Source organism: Xyrauchen texanus, chromosome 20 (assembly GCF_025860055.1).
Source record: "Xyrauchen texanus isolate HMW12.3.18 chromosome 20, RBS_HiC_50CHRs, whole genome shotgun sequence".
Classification (NCBI taxonomy): domain Eukaryota; kingdom Metazoa; phylum Chordata; class Actinopteri; order Cypriniformes; family Catostomidae; genus Xyrauchen; species Xyrauchen texanus.
Genome location: NC_068295.1, coordinates 26,196,987 through 26,218,220, shown reverse-complemented (window position 1 = coordinate 26,218,220; position 21,234 = coordinate 26,196,987). Strand labels below are relative to the sequence as shown.

At 40.0% G+C, this 21,234-nt stretch overlaps 1 protein-coding gene across 2 annotated transcripts in view; it reads left to right on the top strand.

Annotated features, from left to right (window-relative positions):
* Positions 1-21,234, top strand: part of atrnl1a (attractin-like 1a) — a 421,271-nt gene that overhangs the window by 92,069 nt on the left and 307,968 nt on the right. For both annotated transcript variants that reach the window (XM_052150500.1, XM_052150501.1), the window contains exons 19-20: positions 13,136-13,354; positions 13,473-13,610. In XM_052150500.1, coding sequence (XP_052006460.1) covers positions 13,136-13,354; positions 13,473-13,610 — 357 coding nt within the window. The remainder of the gene's footprint in view (positions 1-13,135; positions 13,355-13,472; positions 13,611-21,234) is intronic.

Genomic DNA, 21,234 nt, shown 5'->3' with positions numbered 1-21,234 from the left:
CTTGAGAAAATAAATACTACTTCAAAAACCTGAAAGGCAAAATTGACTGTCTACATTGTTTTGAGAAGTTGAGAAGAGTTTCGTGCCTTTGAGACCCTATCGCTAGGGGTGAGCGATGTACCGGTAGACATGATAAACCTGTCGAATTTTGCCAACCGGTATACATTTTGGATTATTGTCTCTATCGCGGTAACGCAAAATTACCACACAAGAAATGTGTACAGCACATAACACATTCGCACTTTGTTGGATAAATGGAGGAAGGCAGAGGGACTGCCCGATCCTCAAATTCATTAGAATTAGAAGATGAGAGGAGATTATGAAGGAAAAAGTGTGTACTCTGTGGTTTGGAATTGGGTTTGACTTTTGAAAACATGATAATGAGCAGAAAATGTCTCGGGTTACGTAGTGTAACCCTTGTTCCCTGAAAAAAGCGGAACGAGATGCTGCGCTGTGAAAAGCGCTTTGGGAACAATTCTACATTGTGACCAGCTGTGAATATGTGTGTAACACGTCAATGAACATTGACCGGAATTTATAGCCTCAGCTGGTGAGATCATTGGATGCACCTGTGGCCAGGCTATAAATAGATGCGTCACCAGCGTGTCGTCAGATATATTTTTTTCTGAAGAGCAGTCCTGGGACATCCCAGTGCGGCAAAGAAGCGCAGCATCTCGTTCTGCTTTTTTCAGGGAACAAGGGTTACATTACGTAACCCGAGACATTCCCTTTACAAAAAGCTTCACTAGGATGCTGCGCTGAGAAAAGCGCTTTGGGAACAAGAATACCCACGCCACTGCACTGAGGCTGTCCGGACCCCTACAGTTGTGAAGTGTGCTCACAAGAATGTGAGAGGTCTCAGACATGAGCTGAGACGTCGACTCAAGGACATAAGAGCCCGGAGTAGCATGAACATCCAAACCAGCCTGCCGCATCACAAACTTGCTGCAGAGGGACCCCTCTAGCCAAGGCTTTAGAGGAGGCGACCCCTCTGGTGGAGTTAGCCCTGATACCTACTGGCGAAGCTTGACCGCGCGCCTCGTAGGCCAAGGCAATAACATCCCTCACTCAATGCGACATAGTCAGCTTGGAGGTGGCCGCCCCCGGTTGTGGCTCCCATGGATAACAAATAGTTGCCCTGACTTATGCCACTGGCTAGTGCGGTGGACATAAGTCTAAAGGGCACAGACTGGACACAGTTTGTGAAGTCCTTGCTGCTCCGGCGTTGCAAACGGCGGGGAGTAGAAGGCTTAGAGGGTGACCTGATGTAGGGTCGCGAAAGGCACCTTAGGCAGGTAGTCAGGATGAGGGTGCAAAATTGCATTGGTCATTCCTGGGGCAAACTCTAAACAGGCTGGCAAAACAGACAGAGCCTGTAGGTCCCCAATTCTCTCTAGAGATAATCGCCATAAGAAAAACCATCTTGAGAGTCAGAAGTCTGTCAGATGCTGAATCTATAGGTACAAAGGAGGCCTCAACCAGACCCTCAATGACTATTGCCAAGTCCTATGAAGAGGTCATGGTCCTAACAGGAGGCCACAGTCGCATGGCTCCACGCATGAAGCGAGCAAGTAGAGGGCCTCCGAAGGGCACTCTGTCCATCAAGGCGTGGCAAGCCGAAGTGGCGGCCACATAGACCCTGCTGAAAATAAGTATTTTCCTGCAGAGAGTCCAGAACTGAAGCGATCTGGCAGTTAACTGGTTCTGCAATATGAACTTTTAATAAAGAGAAACGCATACAGGTGCATTCTGGGCCATGTATGCGCCACTTTGATCAGCACCAGAGGGGGGGACTGGGTGACTCGGGGAGAAGTAGAGGAGACATTGCGCTGTTCATAGAGGCGAAGAGGTCCTCTTCCGCCCTGAAAAATCTACCCAGATTTGTTCCATGTGGAGGGAGCCCTAGCACTTAAAATGGTCTCGATAACCTCAGGAGGAAGCCCTGTGTACCTCAGTTGGTACCCAACAGGGGCCAAGCATGAGAAGGTTCCACAATTCATGAAATACAGTCCCATGTGCCTGAGAAAGAAGGTCCTTCCTCTTCGGAATCGCGAGCCGTCGAGGGGAGAATTTAGCTCCGAGAACCATACCCTGTTCGGCCAGCACGGCGCTATCAGTAGGAGGCAAGACCCTTGCTGGCAAACCTTGGCCAAGACTCCCAGGAGCAGAAAATGATGCATTCCGGGTCATATATGTGCCTTTACGTCCAGACCCAAGGGAGCTGGGTGACTCGGGGAGAAGTAGAGGAGACATTGCGCTGTTCATAGAGGTGAAGAGGTCCTCTTCTACCTGGGAAAAATCTCACCCACTAGCTCGGGGGGGGTTCCACCCAAGGAGAATCCAACATGCCAGAAATTCATCTGACATGAACGTGGATCTCCCTGATGGTTTATGTAAGAGACTACCGCTGTATTGCCTACCCACACCAAGACATGGCAGCCTCTAGAGTATGTATTTCAGGGCCAGAAATACAGCCATCAACTCAAGACAGTTACTGTGACAACCGAGCTGACGACCCTCCTATTCCCTTTAAGCTGGACGACCACTTACGGCCGCTACCCAGCCCATCAGGGAGGCGTCTGTCGTTAGCAGCCTGCGACAAGGAGACACACCTAGAGTGGGACCCAAGGTAAGAAACCGGGGTCTGAACCACATAGAAAGGGAATGAAGCCCGCGGCGCGTAACCCTTATTAGCCTAGGGGATTTGGCCCTTGGAAGAATCCCCCCTGGCTTTGAGCCACAACAAAAACGGTCTCATGAGCAGAAGGTCCAGAGGGATCACAGAGGACGCAGTCGGCCTGAGACCTAGTACAACCTTGACCTAGCCTGACTTCGCTCAGGGTATTCTTAGTGAATTCGATTCTAGTGGGAGACAGTTGTGCCCGCATTGTGATCGAACTCCATACGGTCCCCCGAAAAACAGTGTTCAGAGTGGGAGAGAGGATGCATTTCTTGGCGTTGAGCCTCAACCCCAGAGAAACTAGATGAGCTAAGATGATATCCCTGTGTTGAACTGCCAGTTCCTGGAACTGCGCTAGATCAGCCAGTCGTCTATGTAATTCAGAATGCAGATGCCCCGGAGTCGCAAAGGAGCTGGCGCTGCATCCTGCATTTGTGAATGTGGGGGTAAAAAAGGCTAGGCCGAATGGAAAAACCCGATACTGGAAGGCTTCGCCCCCGAAAGCGAACCTCAGGAACTTCCTGTGTTGTGGCAGAACTTCTAAGAGAAGAAGTGCATCATTAGATCGATGGTGACCAGCCAAACGTGATGTTGGGCTTGTGACACGATCGTCTCGATAGGTAGCATCTTGGGCTTGAACACCCAGACTGGGCAGTTCAAGCCTTAAGATCTAAGGTCAGACGCAACCCCCCACCTTCCTTGGGAACCAGGAAGTATTTGCTGTAATAACCTGACTCTCTCTCTGGAAGGGGAACACATTCCGTGGCCCCTTTAACCAAGAGATTTTGCAGTTCGTTCCACAGTAGACTTGGCTGATCCGGTTTACGGTAGTGGAGACCACAGCGTTGAAACATGGAGGGCGGCGAGCGAATTGAATTCTGTAGCCCTTTTCTACTGATCTTAGGACCCATGTAAAATATCTTGGCAGAAGTTTCTACGCTGCTAGGTTCTCAGAGATGGGTATTCATTTTTTAACACTTCTTGTTGAGGGGGTGTTGAGTGTTCCGCGTCCTGGATAAATGCAGAAAGCAGCGATACACCAAACTTTTTGATGGGAACCTCTACCTCCCGAAACACCGAAAGTGGTGGGAATGGAGAGGTTTCGTGGGGGTACTGGGAGGGGCGTAGTGGTGCATGCGCCCCGTCCCGAGGGGAGCTACCCTGAGAAGACTAGGCGCAACACCATCAGGGTTTATTTCTTTTAGAAATTAGCTTGCTTTGGGGGCTGTTGAGGGTGACGAGACTGTAAGATAAGAGTGAGTATTGAAGTCATCCCAGTCCATTCATTTCAGCTTATGTGACAGAAAAAGTGCAGATCACACCCATTACTCATTCTGGTTTCTCTCGATGTCAAGTGTGTTTTTAAAAAACACATCAAACCTGTCTTGGTCTTGCTACTTTAGTCTTAGTTTATTCTTGTTGTGGCAGGATCATGATAGTCTCCTCTGCCCAGTGGTTATGTTTGTACATGTGCTTTTTTTTTTCTCTCTCCTTGTGTCTCCCATAGGTGCCGCTCAGGTTTACGCTGCTCATTAATAGATCGGTGGCACCTGTCTCCTATCTACTTTTTCCCTTTTTAAACCCCTCTCATTTTCAGTCTTGCATGAGATTGTTTTTGTGTTAGTCTTAGTCAGTCAGTTCCTGTTCAGTCTTGTCTTCATTCGGTTTATGTTTTTGCTTTCTGTTTGTTCTCCCCTGTGAGAGTTTTTATTTATATTCATTATTTTTTAAATAAAGCCCATTTCACTTGCCTCCTGCATTTGGGTCCTTCCCCCAAAAACTGTGACATAACAGTCTCGCCATTTTTGGACCCAGCGGAGGCAACATTGGTATTTATGCCTAGGAGCTTTCTGATGCGGCCTGCAGGTGGTGTATTGGTCCTCACACTCCTCTTTTTGTAAGGCTTGGACATGTCCATCTGTCTAGAGGAGCTGGGGAAGATATTTAGTTGGCCCTATTGGGATTTGTTGGACCACTTCTGCTGGCTCAAATAAGTTGAGCTTCTGCTGCAGAGGAGGAATGCCAAATCCCAAGACCCCTCAGCCAGTGCCCTGTCAACTCTCTGGCTCTTCCTGGGCTTCATTCTGCTGAGAAAGGAGGAAGCGGGCTGCTGGCCTCCAGGAGGCGTAGGAGCCCGCTGCTGACTGCCAGGAGGCGGCAGCCATTTCCACAGCAGTGCTTCTGACCTTCTGGTAGAGGAAGAGAAGGAGAAGGGTCCCTGCGTCCCAGTTGCTGCCAGCACTCATGGCCACGGAGGCTGTTTCCCAGTTGCTGCCAACACTCCTGACCACGGAGTTCCCCATGGTCATCGAATATTGTCCAGTTCCACGTCAACAATTATAATAAAAAGAAAAAGAAGAAAATTGGTGCAAATCATCAGACTGAAAAGTGGCATTTATTTGTATTTTTTTTACTTTGACTACGTTTGTCAAGCTAAAAATAAAGAGAAAATTACATAGTTTTCTAAGTTTTCTGTAATGTTTAATGTGTTTGTTCATGTATTCCATGTCTTTTATTTTGAAAGGTTTAGTTCCTGTATCCCTAGTCATGTGATTCCTGTTTCCCTGTGTCTTGTTTTCATTGGTTTATTGTCTTGTTACAAATAATCAGTTCTAGTTTGTCATTGGTTTTAGTTTATTAGTCTTGTTATCTTGTTTATAGTTATGTCTGTTCATTGGTTGTCTTTTTACCCATGTCTGTGTATTTAAGCCCTCATGTTTTCCATTGCCCGTTGTCAAGTATTTAATGTGAGTGTAGCTGTTTATGTCAAGGCTTGTTTTAGTCAAGTCAAGTCAAGTCAAGTCAAGTCAAGTCTGTTATGCATGTGTGGGAAGCAGGAGAAGGCAGACGGGGGGGGGGGGGGGGGGTGTGGATCCAAACGCGGCTTTATTAACAAACAAATAATAATTATACAAACACAGGAACAAAGGAAAAGTCCACGATGGGAAAACTAAACTCAAATACAAAACGACACACAGGAGAACACAGGTTGGGTTAAACATCCACGAATGGTAAGATATCTCGGACGAACACGAGTGGAAGACAGGAATAACAGGGTACATCGGCAAAGAACATGACACGTCAACGATAGACAAAAGAAAGTGAAAACAGCGGGGTTTAAATAAACAGACACGATAATGACAAAATAACAAACCGGTGCAGACAATAACACAGAGACGGCAGTGATGAGTGAAACAGAAAACACGGGACAGACAACAAAGGATCGTGACAAAGTCATGTTTATGTTTAGTTCACATTTATGGTTAGGGTTTTGGATTTCACGTTTATTTAATAAATTGCACTTGGGTTCTCACTGTCATCGTCATTGTCTATGCCAGCAGCATCGTTATATTTTCATTTATAAAATATTTAATTCACTGACTATATTACTCAAAATTACACATGGCTAAATATTTAATTCAATTGAATTGAGTTTTCAGAACTATATATCTATATATAACTAATATAGATATATATCTATATTAGTTATCTTAAAATTACTCATATCGTAATATAGGATTTTGATCATATTGCCCACCCCTACCTATCGCCATCATAGAGTTTCAGATATTACTGTTCACTCTCCATTGAAATGCTGGTCATTGATTTTATCTGTCCTGCAGAGACTAAAGACCTCCAGTGCATTGTTAACTTGGGTGTTGATGGCTGTGTTTCATAGAGGCAATCTGTCAAGCAATAAACATTATTAAGGTTAGCTCTGTGATGGTTTAAATTGCCGGAGAATTCTCTATCAATTCAGATCAGCTCACGGGCAAGGCAAATGTTTTGCAGGATGATTCTTTGGTATGAAATGCCCAATAGATATACATGTTGTGACGGTGGAAAAATTTGTTTGAGAGTGCAGTTTTCATGTTTAAACAAAACTCTGGACAGAGATAAAGAAACAGCCTGACAGCTGAGATGATATGCACCTAATCAAAATGGAAATGAGCTCAATATGCATGGCACAAACATCCTTTTGAATTCAGAAGTTTAGATAAAAGAAAAAACCTTTCTGTACAATGTGGCGGCATCTTACATGTCAGCCATGTTCATTGTGTTGGGCTGTTATTGCACATAATGGATTTGAAGTTATTGTTGAGTAGTTTCTAGTTACCAGATTGATTAGAGAGTGGCCCATTCTTTTCAAAAATTGTTCTGTATTTAAATACAAATCTGTATTGTGAGCTTACTTTTTTGACCAAACTTCTCTCCTCAGAAATGTACTGCAATATAATTGTTGCGTTTCGTAGTCTTACCAACAATTATATTCCTGTTGCTGAGGATAAGAGTTTCTGCTTTAAATGGCCTTAAATACCTGAAATGAAAATGTAAATTTGTGTAGCTTTTCTCTGGCATTTGTTGGAGTGATATTCAGGGGGCTAAGCAGACGTGATTACATTTTTTTTGTTTTTTTTTTGCGAATTGATATATTCATCAAGGAGGTCAATGGTTTAAAAAGAATGTACACTTAAACATTGTCATTCTGAGCCCAGCTCTTTAAAATTGACTAAATCCAAGGATTAGGGTTCCTATGGTAATGGTAAACTTGAAAATATCAGGACATTTAAAATAGTTATTTGTCCTCAGCTTGGGAAACGTCTTTGTTTTTTGGAAACTTCCTTTGATTTAAAAAAGATTTTAGTTAGCCTAAATAGTAAAATAATAATTATAATAAAGCAATGGACATTTCAATAGTCAATATAATTTTTGTAAGTATGCTCTGCTCTAAAATGTTTCATTGGCTATATATTGCTCTTTGTGTGTGCGTCTCTGTAAAATAATTATTTTTAAATAATTATCTATAATTTTTTTTAGGGTGGTTGTGGTTACAGCCCTGACTTAATCTCTCAGAAAGTCACATATTGGCCTGTGATTAGAACACAGACCAGGAAGAGTTTTCCTTTTCTACTTCACACTTGCTAAACCTGACTGCAGTCTATGTGACAGGTGTACCTGTCCCTAGGTGGACCTGTCTATGAGGCAGATGTTGTCATTTTTCTCATAAAGATTGCCCACATTCCCTTGGGGTCATAAATTCCAAGAACAGATTAAATGTATAAATGTCGTAATACATTTTGCATAAAAGGCTATTTTGAAAGAATGAGTTCACACTGATATTTTATTGATAATATATGGTGCTTATAATGGCCCTGCATATACACTAACTGAGCAATTTATTAAAGAAACCTATACGCCTAATTATTGCATGTAAAATAATACATGCAATTAGTTTATCAGCCAATTGTGTGTCAGACTAGTACCAGACTGATGAAAAAAACACATGATAATAATTAGTTCTCAAAGCCAGAAACTTCACAAAATGTTAATCTTTTAGAACATCTGTGTAAAATCTGAACCAGTGCCACTAGCAACTTCTAAATGGCTATTTGAATTCATAATGCCCATTAGTTGACATTTTGTGAAACACTATACTGAATCTGTGTAAAGAACCAACTGTGGGGTTATTAAATGTAGAAAAGTGAAGAAAACAAATCTTGAAAAATATTGTATAGATTTGCATATGTAATAATGCGTAGGTGTCCTTAGCTAAAGATTATCCTTCCATCTTTTTGCTAAAACACAAAAAGGGAAAGAAGAGAGAAAGGGACAGATAAGAACTGTTTTTTTGTAATTATGAAACACCTCTGTGATTGTGCCGAATGCACAGCACCTTAAAATGAATAATTGTAGTAGTTGTGAATAATGCAGCAGGGGAGAGGTGCTTCTGGGTAGAGTTCACCTAACACATCCGTGTGTTATGGAAATCTAGTTCTGGAATGCAAAAGAACATGCAAATCCCTGGAACTTTCACAGAATGTTTCAGAACTTTTAAAAAATAAAAAATAAATTGTTGTCAGGTAGTGTATTTATAAATATGATGTGTTCACATTAATATGTATATCATGCAGTAATCTGATAATACTCATTAAGACATTTGAAGACATTTTGACGACTATTGAATAATATTGATTAAATGGTCAGAGCCATGGTTTAGCAGTGAGTGCATGTGCTCCAGAAATATTTAACCTTGGAGCAAAGGGTATTTTTCCATGGTACACAAATGGGACATTTGTGAAGACTCTTTATGATACTTGTTTCCATACAAGTACTGTGCACAGTTACCACAGCTCCATAAAGGATAAAATATGGGAGAAAAACCCCCGACCAACATTAAATACCAAACCTTATATTAAAATAGTCCATACAATATATTCCAAGTTTTCTGAACACATACCATAGCTTTGTGTGAGGAGCAGAACAAAAGTTAAATGATTTCACTGATGAAGACAAGGAAGCTCTTACTGACAGCCCCCCAAAGCTTTGAAAACTCATTCACAATGCGTAGGTCAATGAGTTGCACCAGATCTTTGATGGCAGCACACCATTGGTTCTTGCTACGGATGTTACTATATACTCATCTCAGAGTTCAGTTTGATTTATGATACTGAATTCATGATTTGATAATACTTCAAACAAAACCTGTGTCAAGAAAAAATAAGATTTTTGTTTTTTATTAATAAGAAGACATATGCAAAACATTTCCATTACTTGTAAAACTTAACAAAAAGTTATTTTCATTATGTGCAAAATTATGTACTCATCCACTTGTCCAAAATCCTGTGCTGACCAGCTCTGGAGCACTGTGAAGTTCCCTGCTGCTTCAAACATTCCTCCATCATCCCTGTCCCAAAGAAACCTAAGATAACAGGACTTAATGACTACAGACCTGTTGCTCTGATGTCTGAGGACTTCAGTAATTTGAGAGACTGGTGTTGGCCCACCTGAATGACGCTTTTTTGATCTCCTTCAATTTGCTTATCGAGCAAACAGGTCTGTGGATGACGCATCAACATGGGATTGCATTGATGCAGTCAAAACAACCAGAAGCTGAACATGCTCAAAACAGTGAAGATGATTGTGGACTTAAGAAGGAACACCTCAACATTGATCCTACTCACCATTCTAAACATCACTGTGGCAGCAGTGGAGTCATTCAGGTTCCTGGGCTCTACTATCTCACAGGACCTGAAGTGGGAGACCCACATTGACTTCATTGTGAAAAAATCCCAGCAGAGGTTGTACTTCCTTCGCCAGTTGAGGAAGTTTAACCTGCCACATCCTCTGCTGACACAGTACTCAGCAGTCATTGAGTCCGTTGGTTCAGCTAACAAATCAGACATCAGAAGACTAAAAACGACAGTTCGGACTGCTGAGTGGATTATTGGTTGATTTTGCCCTCTCTTCAAGAACTATACACTTCCAGAGTGAGGAAAAGGGCTGGAAAAATCACTCTGGACCCCACTCACCCAGCCCACTACCTTTTTTGAACTATTGCCTTCTGGCCAGAGCTACAGAGTACTGAGCACCAGAACCGTCTGACACAAGAACAGTTTTTTCCCTCAGGCTAATCTCATGAGCAGTTAAAACTGCCCCATTGAGCAATAATTATGTGCAATACACAGCTTAGTCTATTTATATTTATCCAACATATCCTACCTGCTCTCTCTCTCTCTCTCTCTCTCTAGCAATAAAGCTCATTCTGATTCTTATTCTAATGAAGAAGAAAAGACAACCATTCTAAAACACTTTGAAACCTAAAGACTCTTACTTTGAGATAACAGTATGCTGCAAAATTGATTGCATTAAAAAGAAAAATTTTGATATTGTGTTGCTCGATTACTAAATCGCAATTTGTAAATCAAGATATAAAGCGTTGTACATTTTTATCATATTGTATTTATAATCACAAATTTTGTCAAAATTATCTTTTCCCAATTGTTAGCTATAAATGCAGAAAACTTTAATCATGCCACAGATCAAATCAGTAGTCAGCAATCTACCTGTATCCTTGTGGTAAACCAGCAGCGCAGGTTTGTGACTCTCCCACTGATATCTACTGTATATAATTTAAGATTTTATAGTTATTTAAAGTAATGATGCATGAGGCATTATTGGTCTAAATTGAGAGACATGGAAAAAGCTCTACATGTTGTATCGCAATCCATTTTTCATGTCCACAATGCATATCATAAGATTTTTATATAGTAAAGTTTCATGGCAGGAGATTTTGTACACTTCTAATTCTTGTCGTAATCGAATACAATGTACTAGGTTGAATATGGAATTGGAAATGGATTTGAAAAGATTTTCACATAGTTTGCCACTTCAAAAAGAGCTGTACATTTCCTCAGAGAACTGTCTTGCTCTCCTTCCCTTATTTTCTCTTCTTAGATATTCAATAACTGTGCTTGCATCCTTCAGTATGCCTTTCCTGCCCTGTTTTAATGACACGATCCACCTCTCTTAGAATCTGCCCTCGCAATTAACCCTAAGACACTTTTTGACCCGTGCACTGTCTAAGGACCCATTAGATGAGGTCTGGTCGTGGGGCTCATTGATGGACTCTTCTGTCCCTCTTGCTTGAATACATTTTTCACTCTCTCACACACACAAACCTCTAAAGAGGGAGGGAGGTCATTATTACTGAGGGGAACAGGCAACTTTCTCAAAAAAGTAAACCCCCACTGGAATCAAGAATGTAAATCATATGATCCTTTTCTGTGTGCTTCAAATGTCCAACACTCTGAATGTCAGGCATATTGTATAAATAGACTAATGTCTAAATGTAATAGTACAAAACTGAATTTATTTTTTAAATTAAAAGGTCAACCAAAAAACATAGTTGTTGCTGCTTGAAAAGTAAATTTCTAGACCTTGAAATGAAATTGATGTAGAAAGACTCTGAATGTGCAGAAAATGCAATAAGTCACACAATGAGAAAATAAGGGACAATGCTCTCTGTAGACTTGGAAACATTTGGGATGTTCTAATACTTTGGTCTTTGCAGGCTTCCCATGGGTCTGTAAGTCTTAAAATGTCTTAAATATCTTTAATGGTATCAAAAAAGCCATTATTATCATTTGAAGAGGTCTTAAATTTAGGGATGGAAACTAGTATATTATTAACCTGAAAAAGGCTGCAATTTAATTAAATGAATACATATATTCTGTGTATGATTCTCAGAAGTGATGATACAGCCCTGTTGCATGTCTCTAAGCATGCAGGGGCTCGTGGTAACGTGTTTATTGCGATTTCAGAGTGGTTCACAATCAGTGAGTACCAGACATTTATGACAAGTGATCGCTTTTCAAATACTACTGATGAATTACTGCTCATATTTTTTAAATGACAATGTTTTGTCATTTAACAAACAAATGCTTTATTGTGTTTATATTGTATGTTGTATATGACTATAAGAGTGCGTATTTGATTTCCCTTATTTGTTTGTGTGAGCCCCTTGAAGCACAGACCTTTCAATCTAGGAGTCCCCTGTTTATTTTGGGCCTGTTTATAGTTAAAGTTCTGCTTTATGCACCAAATCTCTCCCAAATGTTTTGGTATCTTTTATTTTATTTTGGTTGCACAATAAACTACACATGAAATTCCATTCAATTACAACTCTTGTAGAATCTATGTATGATCTGCCCCATCACAGTAAGGAAAGACTTTAAACATTTTTAAACATTCAATGCATTGATTTTAAAAACTACTGGGTAATTTCTTCTAATGTGTTGTATTGTTTTAATATGATACATACACTCAATTAGCACTTTAATATTTTAAACAGAGAATCGCCAGACTGGTTCGAGCTGTCAGAAAGATTACGGTAATCAGAGAACCACGCTGTACAATTGTAGTGAGCAGAATAGCATCTCAGAATGCACAACGTGTCGAACCTTGAGGTGGATGGGCTAAAACAGCAGAAGACCACGTCTGGCACTTTATTAGGACCATAGTGTTTCTATTAAAGTGCTCAATGACTGTATGATTAAATTAATTTTTCAATGAACATTTAGTGAAAAACTGTAAGAAGAAAACAAGTCTTGAGTATTTTAAACTTGCAAATACTGCTGATACGCATTGTTACCAGTTCTGAAAGCCCTGTTGAATGTGTGCCCCAGCCTGTTTAAGTAAAATAATCTGTGATCCATGATTTATTTTGAGATTGTGTTGGTCTGTTCTGGAATGGATGTGCAATATTAATTTTATAAATAGGTCTTAAAAAGCTCTTACATTAAAATGTTTAAAAACTGTGCTGCAATGCTGCTTTGGTTTTGGTCTTTGTGAAAGTCTCACATATAGATAATTTAGACCTTTTGTGTTCTTTGACTTAAAAAAAAAAAAGATATGTCTGTATAGCTATAAAAACATCACTTAAATGTGACATACAGAATTTCATCCACAATGCAATGGTAAGCATAAAAAGCTGGTTGTTTGCAAGGCATATGACAGACCCTTTATAAAAAGGTGTTTGAATTTATGTCTGCCTTTAAATAACAGCCTGTGCCATAGCTGTTTTATTTATACAATGTACAGACTTTTCACAAATGGTAACTGTTATAATCACTGATGACTCAAAATTGCTAATTTGTCTAAATCTTCTCTCTCCAGCTCAGAACTGTTCAGGTCATCGTACATGTGCCCAGTGTCTGGAGCAGCCTGAATGTGGTTGGTGTGGAGACCCCACAGAGACAGGCCAGGGCCAGTGTATGGAAGGATCATCCCGTGGACCAATGAGGAGCTTGAGTAGGCAGAGTCGAGAAAAGGTATTGGACACCAGTCTCTGTTCTAGAGAAAGAGGCTATGACTGGGCCTACATAACCTGTCCAGGTAAACATATCACATGTTTGGCATGCACATGTTATAGTTACTCTTGCTGTGTAAATTTTACTGTGTGAGAAAAGGAGTTTAATCACATGTATGCACACTTTCTCACACTATGTTTCAGCATGTCAGTGTAATGGGCACAGTATGTGTGTTAACGGCAGCGTATGTGAGCAGTGCAAGAATCTCACAACTGGGCCGCAATGCCAGATGTGTCTACCTGGATACTTTGGAGACCCCACTAATGGAGGGAAATGCCAAGGTGTGAGATGCTTTTTGTATTACAATATGCTTTGTTTGCTACAAATGTTTTATGTACAATTGAAGTCATAAGTTTACATACACTTAGGTTGAAGTCATTAAAACAAATTTTTTAACCCCTCCACAGATTTAATATGAGCAAAATATAGTTTTGGCAAGTAATTTAGGACATCTTCTTTGTGCATGACATAAGTCATTTTTTCCAACAATTGTTAACAGACAGATGGTTTCACTTTTAATTGACTATATCACAATTCCAGTGGGTCAGAAGTTTACATACACTCTAAGTTAACTGTGCCTTTCAACAGTTTGGAAAATTCCAGAAAATGATGTCAAGCCTTTAGACAATTAGCATATTAGCTTATAATAGGAGGTGTACTGAATTTGAGGTATACACGTGGATGTATTTTAAGGCCTACCTTCAAACTCAATTCATCTTTGCTTGACTTAATAGTAAAATTATGTGTATATATTGAAGCGACATCTCAAGACATCAGCCAGGAAGGTAAAGCTCAGTCGCAAATGGATTTTCTAAATGGACGATGACCACAAGCATATCGCCAAAATTGTGGCAAATTGGCTTAAAGACAACAAAGTCAAGGTATTGGAGTGGCCATCACAAAGCCCTGACCTCAATCCGATAGAAAATTTGTGCGAAAAAAAAAAAAGCATGTGCGAGCAAGGAGGCTTACATACCTGACTCAGTTACACCAGTTCTGTCTGGAGGAATGAGCCAAAATTCCAGCAACTTATTGTGAGAAGCTTGTTGAAGGCTACCCAAAAAGTTTGACGCAAGTTAAACAATATAAAGGCAATGCTACCAAATACTTACAAAATGTTTGTAAACTTCTGACCCACTGGGAATATGATGAAATAAATAAAAGCTGAAATAAATAGTTCTCTCTACTATTATTCTGACATTTCACAATTTTAAAATAAAGTAGCAATCCTGACTGACCTAAGACGGGATGTTTTCTATGATTAAATGTCAGTTTGTATATGTATTTGGCTAAGGTGTATGGTATGAGTAGGAATGTGTGTTTATGTGCTTGATTTTGTATTTATATGTCTGTATTTGAAAACCATAGAGCATGACCCTTAAAGTGATATTCACCCAAAAATGAAAATGCTGCAATTTTCTCACCCTCATTTGTTCCAAACCCAAATCATTATTATTATTATTAAACTTCTATTGAACACAAAATGTGATGTTTAGCAGAATTACGAGGCTACATATTATCATAGAATGGAAGTGGGCTCTATGGCTAAAAAAATAAATAAAATTAAAGCTGCGAGCATCGATGACGGGCCCAAGCCGGTGGCACCGCCACCCCCGTGCCTTTAGGGTTGCTGTGCACGATGGGCAATAACGTAACCTCGCTTTGACTGTCGAGAAGAAGATGTGTGCTGTAGAGCTCCAACGAACATTCGCAACGACAGCTCTCGACCTAGTTAGAAGCATTTCTTGTTTGCATGACATGTGGACTTAATAAATCCTTATCTTGAGCCAAATAAACAAGCTGACATTCAGTACAACCTGTGTCTTTTGTTTAGAACACATACAAATGTTATTTATGTACCGTTTTTGTACGGTACATAAATAAATAAAGCACCGTTTTTGAAGACTGCGCATGTGCGAACGTGCTCTACTATGTAAGAACGAGCCGATTATTGAATCTGGAAATGGGTGGGGCCTGTAACACCTTTAGGAACCAAACGTGCAACACTCATAAATACCGGTTGTAAATCACATTCCCTCACTCATCTTTGAGATGGCTTCACGTGTTTGGATCGTCGGCAGTTCCATCATCCGCGACACTGCATACTCGCTTCTGTGAGCAGCGCCTGGACGGAAACCTCGGTCTTCAGTGTGAGATCACCTGGGACGGCAGAGGAGGCAGACTCTGGGAGCAGCTGTTTCCAGCTCTGCGCTCTCTCAGGGCCAAAGCTACAGCTCCAGATATTCTCATTATTCACCTGGGAGGGAACAGTTTGTGTCGGGTGGGCCGCAACCGCCTCGATTTTCTTCGGGAAATAAAGAGTGACCTGACCGAAGTCTTACAAATGTTTCCCAGAACCAGGCTGGTGTTTTCTGGCATTTTACCCCGTCTAAATTGGAGAGGACAGACTGGCAGGACTGGCTATGGCATTGAACGAAGCCGGCGGTGGATCAACGGCGCCATGTCTGGCTTCTTGGCAGAGAGGCAGATGCGCTGCATTCACCACAGAAACATCGGCTTGTTCCATCTGTGCAGAGACGGAGTCCACCTGAGACCAGAGGGAAACCAGCTTCTGCCGAGCAACCTCCGAGAAGCTCTGCAGGTGGAACTCAGAAGATGAAGCAACAAATGTCCTTTTAAGGGCAGCAACAATGGCTCTTTTAAGAGCCACATTCACTCATTCAAATAAAAAGCATTTTCCAAGTGTGTGAAATTCGTTGTTCCTCACCTTACTTGATGTCAGGTTTCAGATGACTTGTTTTTAAATAAAAATGTCGATTCCTCTTATCCATTCCTTTGTAAGCATTTCAATATAACTTTCAAACCATTTAAGAATCGTGCGCTGTTTTCTGTGCTGACCACAATCCAAAACGTGCCATAAAGCAGCGGTGCTCAAACTTTTTGTTTTGGTTTATTTATATAAAGACACAGAGAATATTACTTGCCTTACCTGATTAGAATTATAAAAAAATAACTAGGGAATCACTAAAACGAGAGAATTATTCTTATTTGATGATACTGTCAAAACATTCCACAACAAATCCTTGAAATTGAATGATATTCAGAACAGAACACGAATAAAAAAACGCTCTCTTTACAATCAAAATGTTTTTACATTTGCGATGTATTTGGATGCTAAACTATTCTTTATTATAGGCTTTGTACTTTACTCACGCTCCAATACCGACGTAGAAAATCATCCGCTTTACATGCGTAAAAATATGCTTGGAAACATCACAGTGGAGCGGTGCTTACTGTGAATGATACGGATTGTACTACTGACTATTTAAACTAGGGCTGGGCGATATGGCAAAATATATTATCACGATATTTTTTCCATATTGATCGATATCGATATTTGTTACGATATATAATTTAATAATGCTGCCCGTTTGAAAAGTATACTGCTAATGATGCCTGAAGAAACCAGAAGGTTCAATAGTTGAACTATATAGTTTATTAACATAAATAAATAACAATGCAAACATTTAACTGTGCAAACATGGATTGGTTGAGAATATATTTTGTTATAAAAGAATATTGATAAACTTTAAATCTAAATGTTAACATTTTACTTTTAGCAAACATGCTTTATCTGCCTTGACAAAACAATGCAAGTTAGCTTGCCTTGTAACTGATTATAAAATATCAAACTAAAAGCTGTGACTACAGTACTATCACATCAAATTTCTTTGGCAGGGCAGCAAACATTTCAAAATGTTTGCAGAGGTACAACCAAGACAACAAATGTAAACAAGTGAACCACAAAGTCCCTGGCAGATTTAAGTACTTAACTGTCAGATAAATAAAATATTAATTGTGTACTGGTTTTAAATATCTCAAATGTTTTAGAGGTAGCAATCTGAGTAAAAAGTGCAAAATGTAAACATTGTAAACCAGTCACTATGCTACACCTTTTAGGTAGTGCTCATGCAACCCTAATTACCCTATTATAGGTTTTTTGCCAGAAAGACTAGTCTGCAAAACTTTTGGACGGAGTAACATTAACATGGGCCCGCATTTTCATACTCTCGGTGTGGTCGCTGGGATGGTACCTTTTCAGGTGACCGAAAAGGTTTTATTTGTGTTTCCCGTCTTGGTTATCACCGACCGACGGCATATTTCGCGAGACCGTCTTTATTTGCGCGTCGTCGCTTTTCAGATATCCAAACCACTTCCATATAATTGACGTCTTGTTACCTTTTTTGTCAACAATTTCCTCAGCTTTGGAAGATAGTTCGAGTTCAGTCGTTTCCACTCATTTTTTCTTTACACTCACTTTCTTCACGCCGGTAGCTCAAACAGTGCTCTGCTAGCAAATGGGCGTGTACTTAGACGCACAAGCCAAAATCTGCGTTCTGACTGGCTGTTGTCCGTTTATTTCTGCTTTGTAATAGGCTGTTAGGTCTATCCATATCGAGTAAACATGTCAAAAGTTTATCATCGTAGTCTAAATAAATATTATCGCGATGCCATATCGAGATCGTTTTATCGCCCAGCCCTAATTTAAACAGAGTAATTTTTATATGTTAGGTTTACTATTTTATTATTATATTTTATTGCGGATATAATGAACAGGCTGCGATGTCAAGATTGCAATGATGGAGTGTGTGTGTGTGTGTATTTGTAACCTTAAGTAATCATGGTTTATTTATTCATTTATTTAGTCATTTGTTCTTTTATTTATTTATTATTTAACATGCATGTGTGCATTATTAAAAGTACCATTGCAGCAACGAGAACGGGTCTGAGCCAAATTATGTTAAAGATGTGTTCTGGTGACTGCCGTGTTTTTAAACCAATCAGATAAGAGTAAATCGAGAGTTAGCGATTAGCTCATCTGATTGGCTACATGAAGAAGGTGGACCCGCCCTCCACTTCGCACTCCCGTTGGAACTACGTCATTTCAACAACAAATGGTAGATTTATCAGAAAATTAATCAGAAAGAAAATCAATCGCAAAGATCGCAAAACAATAATTATAAAAGTGGTTGTTTGCTGCCATTTTTTTTTTGTTTTCTTAAAAATGTAAAACACAAGCATATATGTTTTATCACAGGTTTACAATAAAAATAAGAGTGTGATTTCAAAGCATTTTGAAATTTGATCATCATTCTCGGACGTTTTGATACGTTCGGATCGATCAGCCCATCCCAATTTCTTTAGACATATGTTTCATGTGTTGGTTTTAATAAAGACTCGGAGTACTCATAAAACTCACAGAACGAAATATGCGTCACACTTTACTGCGTTCTCAACAACATGTACAAGTCTTCTTCATACGTTAAAACAACGAGAATACAGAAAATAGGCTTAGAACTCCACCTAGTGGTTATATTATAGAATTAAAGGAGAAATTACATGAGACAGCTTTATAACTGAAATGGCTTTAACTGAAATAGACTAAAGTTTAATATAACTATTCTGATAAGTGTATATTTCCAACATCATGTTTGTGTTATCAGTTTCTGTAAGTTTTTGTGACGTGTTTCAGAAAGATAATGGCTTAGACAGAGCAATAGTTTATTTTCATCTTAACCAGACATTAAAGTTGATCACTGCAATAATTCATAATTCAATATATTGATACCCGATTTCTTTATCAACTGTTTGTTCAATTGAGACATAAGGGGTGATTTCAAAGCATTTTGAAAGTGACACACTTCCTTCTGCCAGTTGGTGGCGCTATAACTTTGACTCACAGTAGTCACATCCATGTGACACACTGCTGAAGTTTCATCGAGATCAGTTAATATATGCAAAAGTTATAACACACTTCCTTGCTTTTATGCTTCCTTTGTGTGCTTTTGGAGCTTCAAAGTTCATTTGCAATGTGTTCCACATTCAAACCAAAATATCTGACTCTAGGTCAAAGTATGAAACCAATACCCCACTTTTGTCTGAAGGTGGCGCTACTGAGCCCCTGCACCAGGCATCAAAAAAGAAAATTCAAGTTTGAAGAGCTGCCACAACAACAGTATTTAAGATATCAATAATCCTTTCACACGTCTACATCTGCCGGTGTTTACATTATACACATAAAGTTTGAAGTAAATCGTGTAACAATAAGTGGGTGATTTTAAAGCATTTTGAAAGTGACACACTTCCTTCTGCCAGTTGGTGGCGCTATAACTTTGACTCACAATAGTCACATCCATACGATCGGCCTCTTACAGCGAACACACCGCTGAAGTTTCATCGAGATCAATTAATGTATGCAGAAGTTATAACACTCTGACTGTTTCTCGTTTCTCGCCATCATTTCGTTTCTCGCCACGGCCAAACCGTTAGAGATATCAAAAATCTGCCGGCAATTTTTCATGCTCAATGTCTTGACATCATGCTGACCGAGTTTGGTGGCGATTGGTGGAATTCTCTGGGAGGAGTATTCCAAATTCCATTGCGTGCGTTTTCAAACAACCCTAAATAGACGGTTTCCTGTTGGTCTGGGGTAAAAAGTAAAAGTATGAAGGATATATGAAACGATGAGATCTATATGTGTACCCAGTTTCATATTATTACATGCAAGCGTGTTTGAGTTATAGACCAAGTTTTCGGACCCTGTTCCAGGGGCGCTGTCGAGCCCCCTGCCACGCCCGGTACCAGCTTCAGCCCGGCCCTAATGACCGCAGGTTCTGACCCGTGTGCAAAGTTTCAAGAGTTTTTGAGCATGTTAAGAGCCCCAAAAGTGCCCCGTAAGTCGTAAAAAAAAATAATAATAATAATAATAATAATAATAATAATAATAAATATAGCTGCGAGCAGCGATGGCGGGCCTAAGCCGGTGGCACCGCCACCCCCGTGCCTTTAGGGTCGCTGTGCACGATGGGCAATAACGTAACCTCGCTTTGACTGTCGAGAAGACGTGTGCTGTAGAGCTCGCATCAGCGTGGGCTCTGCAAAAGTTCGCATGGAGGGCACATATCAAACACAAAGTATGCGTGAGCACCCTTCCGATACCTAAAATGAAAAATGAGACACCCTACGGTCTCATGGAGTTAATGGACACACGAAATAAGTACACAAGACTGAAAATTCATATGAAGTGTGCCATTTGAGACAGGGACAGTGCCTAGGACCGTGAACCACAATAGTCACATCTATGAGGTAATTCAAATGTAGATTAATTTTTGATGTCATAGGTCAATATCTTTTGCAGCACTTAAACGTGTTAATCCAGAAGGCCAGTATTTATCCGGAGGTCTCTGTTCAGGTTTATTAATGTAATTATAATTTACGCACTGCTGAAGTTTCATCGAGATCAGTTAATGTATGCAGAAGTTATAACACACTTCCTTGCTTTTATGCTGCCTTTATGTGCTTTTTGGAGCTTCAAAGTTCATTTGCAATGTGTTCCACATTCAAACCAAAATATCTGACTTTCTGTTGGTCTGTTTGTTCACTTTAGACATAAGAGGGTGATTTAAAAGCATTTTGAAAGTGACACACTCCCTTCTGCCAGTTGGTGGCGCTATAACTTTGTCTCACAATAGTCACATCCATGTGACACACTGCTGAAGTTTCATCGAGATCAGTTAATGTATGCAGAAGTTATAACACACTTCCTTGCTTTTATGCTGCCTTTATGTGCTTTTTGGAGCTTCAAAGTTCATTTGCAATGTGTTCCACATTCAAACCAAAATATCTGATTTTCTGTTGGTCTGTTTGTTCACTTGAGACATAAGAGGGTGATTTCAAAGCATTTTGAAAGTGACACACTTCCTTCTGCCAGTTGGTGGCGCTATAACTTTGACTCACAGTAGTCACATCCATGCGACCGGCCTCTTCCCGCAAACACACTGCTGAAGTTTCATCGAGATCAGTTAATGTATGCAGAAGTTATAACACACTCCCTTCTTTTATGTTACTTTTGATGTGCTTTTGGAGCTTCAAAGTTAATTTGAA